Source organism: Scylla paramamosain, unplaced genomic scaffold (assembly GCF_035594125.1).
Source record: "Scylla paramamosain isolate STU-SP2022 unplaced genomic scaffold, ASM3559412v1 Contig3, whole genome shotgun sequence".
Lineage (NCBI taxonomy): Eukaryota > Metazoa > Arthropoda > Malacostraca > Decapoda > Portunidae > Scylla > Scylla paramamosain.
The window spans coordinates 945,001-947,500 of record NW_026973668.1 but is presented as its reverse complement, the minus strand read 5'-3'; the positions used below and the strand labels follow the sequence as shown (position 1 = coordinate 947,500).

The 2,500-nt window shown below is 77.9% G+C and overlaps 1 protein-coding gene across 1 annotated transcript in view; it reads left to right on the top strand.

The window, feature by feature from the left end:
* LOC135096236 (collagen alpha-1(I) chain-like) overlaps positions 1–2,500 on the top strand; it is a 16,792-nt gene that overhangs the window by 8,525 nt on the left and 5,767 nt on the right. The window contains 3 exon segments of the mRNA XM_063997600.1: positions 1–722; positions 875–1,377; positions 1,442–2,500. The exon segment at positions 1–722 is cut by the window's left edge and continues 716 nt beyond it; the exon segment at positions 1,442–2,500 is cut by the window's right edge and continues 118 nt beyond it. Of these exon segments, the coding sequence (XP_063853670.1) occupies positions 1–722; positions 875–1,377; positions 1,442–2,500 (2,284 nt within the window).

Genomic DNA, 2,500 nt, shown 5'->3' with positions numbered 1-2,500 from the left:
CCCGCGCCCTCCTCCTTCAGCCCCGACGTGTACGACTTCAACGACACGGACGGGGAGGGCGGGGCGCGGGGCAGGCGGGGACGGCGGGGCCGAAAGAAGGGGTGCAGCCCCCGGAAGAGCTCCAAGTCCCCCATGGAGGCGGGCAAGGCGGCGCTCAGCCCCCGCCCTCCCCAGGAACACTCCGGCCTCAAGTCCCCACGCTCGCCAAAGTTCTTTTCCAGCTCGCGCAGCCCCGGGGGGGAGCGGGGCAGGGACTGGCCCCGCGCCGCCTCCCCGCCTGCCAGGGACCACCCCCACGGCGCCGCCGACAGCCCCGCCTGCCCCGAACCCCCCGCCCCCCCGCCCGGCCCCGGCCCCAGCCCCGAGGCCTGCCTGGAGGGGCGCGAGGCGGCGGCAGGAAGCGCGGCGGGGCAGGACGCCCCCGCGGTGGAGGGAGGCCAGGAGGGGGAGGGGGGAGTGGTGTCCCCGCGGAGAAGCAGCAGGCGGGGCAGGGAGCCCCCTCTCTCACCCCCTGCCCCGCCCCACCACGCGCCGCCCCCCGTGCCCAGGACCAACACAACACTCTCAGGGGCCCCAGGCGGGGCAACCCCCCCCCTCAGGCAGCTGCCAGCCCCCCCTTCCCAGGGCCGGCACCCCCCCACCACCTTACGACAACCAGCCGCTCCCCCTGGGGGAGGGCGGCGCCGAGGAGGCCTCCCCCCTGGCCTCCCCCGGCAGCAGGATGAGGACGCGGGGCATGCGGGGGGGCGACGCGCCCCTGCAGGACGCCCCCCTCCACCACCACCACCACCACCACCACCTCCTCCACCAGCACCACCACCACCTCCACCACCATCACCACCACCAGTCCCCCGACCCACCGCGGGAAACACAGGGCGAGGCGCCCCCCGCCGCGGCCCCGGACTCACCGGCACCCGCGGGCGTGGGTGAGGAGAGTCACTGCGAGGGCTTGGCGGCGGCGGCGGCGGCGGCGACAGCGGCGGCGGCGACGGCGGCGGCGGCAGCGGCGGCGGCGGCGGCGGCGGAGGCGGCGGCGGCGGCGGCGGGCGGGGGCGGGGCGGGCAAGGGGCGGGGCAAGGGCAAGGCCAAGGGCAAGGCCAAGGGGAAGAAGAAGAGCCTTGGGCGTGGGCGGGGGGCAACAGTGCTTCCAAACACCACCACCACCACCACCACACCACACCAGTGTCTCGCTGTACCTGACCACGCCCCCCGCCACCCCTCCCCGCCCCGGCCCCCGCCACACACCCCGCCCACGCCCGCGCCCGCCCCCAGCCCCGCCCCGCCCCCGCAGGAGCAGGATTCTCAGCAGCGGGGCAGGACAGACGTGGAGGCGCGGGGCGGCAGTCCCGGCCACGGCCTGGCCAGCCCCAAGGTGGAGTGTGCCAGCCCCGCGCCCGCCGGGGACCCCGCGGTGTCTGTGATAGTCCCCAGCGCCTGGGAGGGCGAGCCCCGGGGCCGCCGCCTCAGGACCCGCCCCGCTCCGGCCAAGCATGAGGCCAAGTGTGAGGCGCCGCTCCCCCAGGGCCTCGCGCCGCTCCCGCCCACGCCCCCGGCCACCGCCACCACCCCGCCCGCCGAGGCTGTGGCCCCCAGGGCGCCGCAGCCTAAGGTGGAGCCGTGCGACCCCAAGGTGGAGCCCCCGGACAGCAAGTACGACCTGGGGCAGGATGTCCCCGCCCCCCCAGGTGGAGGTGAAGCCCCTGGAGGCCCTGGCCACCCCCGCGGCGCAACCTGCCTCCCCGCCCCCGCCCCCCCCAGGCCAGCACAAACATGACCACTCAGGAACACCCCCCCGCCCCGAGGCACCGCCCCCTGCCCCGCCCCCGCCTGCCGCCCCCGCCCAGGGCGAGGCGGACGTGGACGCCGAGACCGTGGAGAACATCGCACGCTTTCTGGAGGAGACCGCGCCCGCCGCGCCCGGCGCCAGCGGCGAGGCGGCGCCCGCCTCCACGCCCGCGCCCGGGCCTGGTGCGGGCGAGAGCTACGCGGAGCGGCGGCCGAAGCGCGCGTCGCGGCCGCCGCGGGAGGGCGCCATGACGGACCTGCTGCTGCTGCTGCACCTGGAGGAGGAGGAGGAGAGCGAGGATGAGGACTACGTGCCGGGCCAGGCGGCGCTGCCCGGCGACAGCGGCCAGGACTCTGACGACCCCGACGCCGAGGACGACTCAGACGACCCCGAGGACGACTCCTCCAGCGACGAGGACGGCGCCGCCCCTGCCCCCGACCCCGCCCCCGGCCCTGACCTCGACCCCGGCCCCGCACATCGCCCCGCCAAGCCCGCTGCCGCCCGCCACAAGGGCCTCAAGAAGGGCGGCAAGAAGGGGCGCGGCGAGGGCGCGCGGCGCGGCAAGGCGCCCAAGGTGAAGCCCAAGGGGCGGGGACGCGGCGAGGAGGGCGAGGTGGGGCGCAGGAAGGGCGCGGGCGCGGAGCGGCGTGGGGAGCGCGGCCCCATGGTGCGTGTGTGCCGCGATGGCAGCGGCAGGGAGGCCGTGGTGAACAC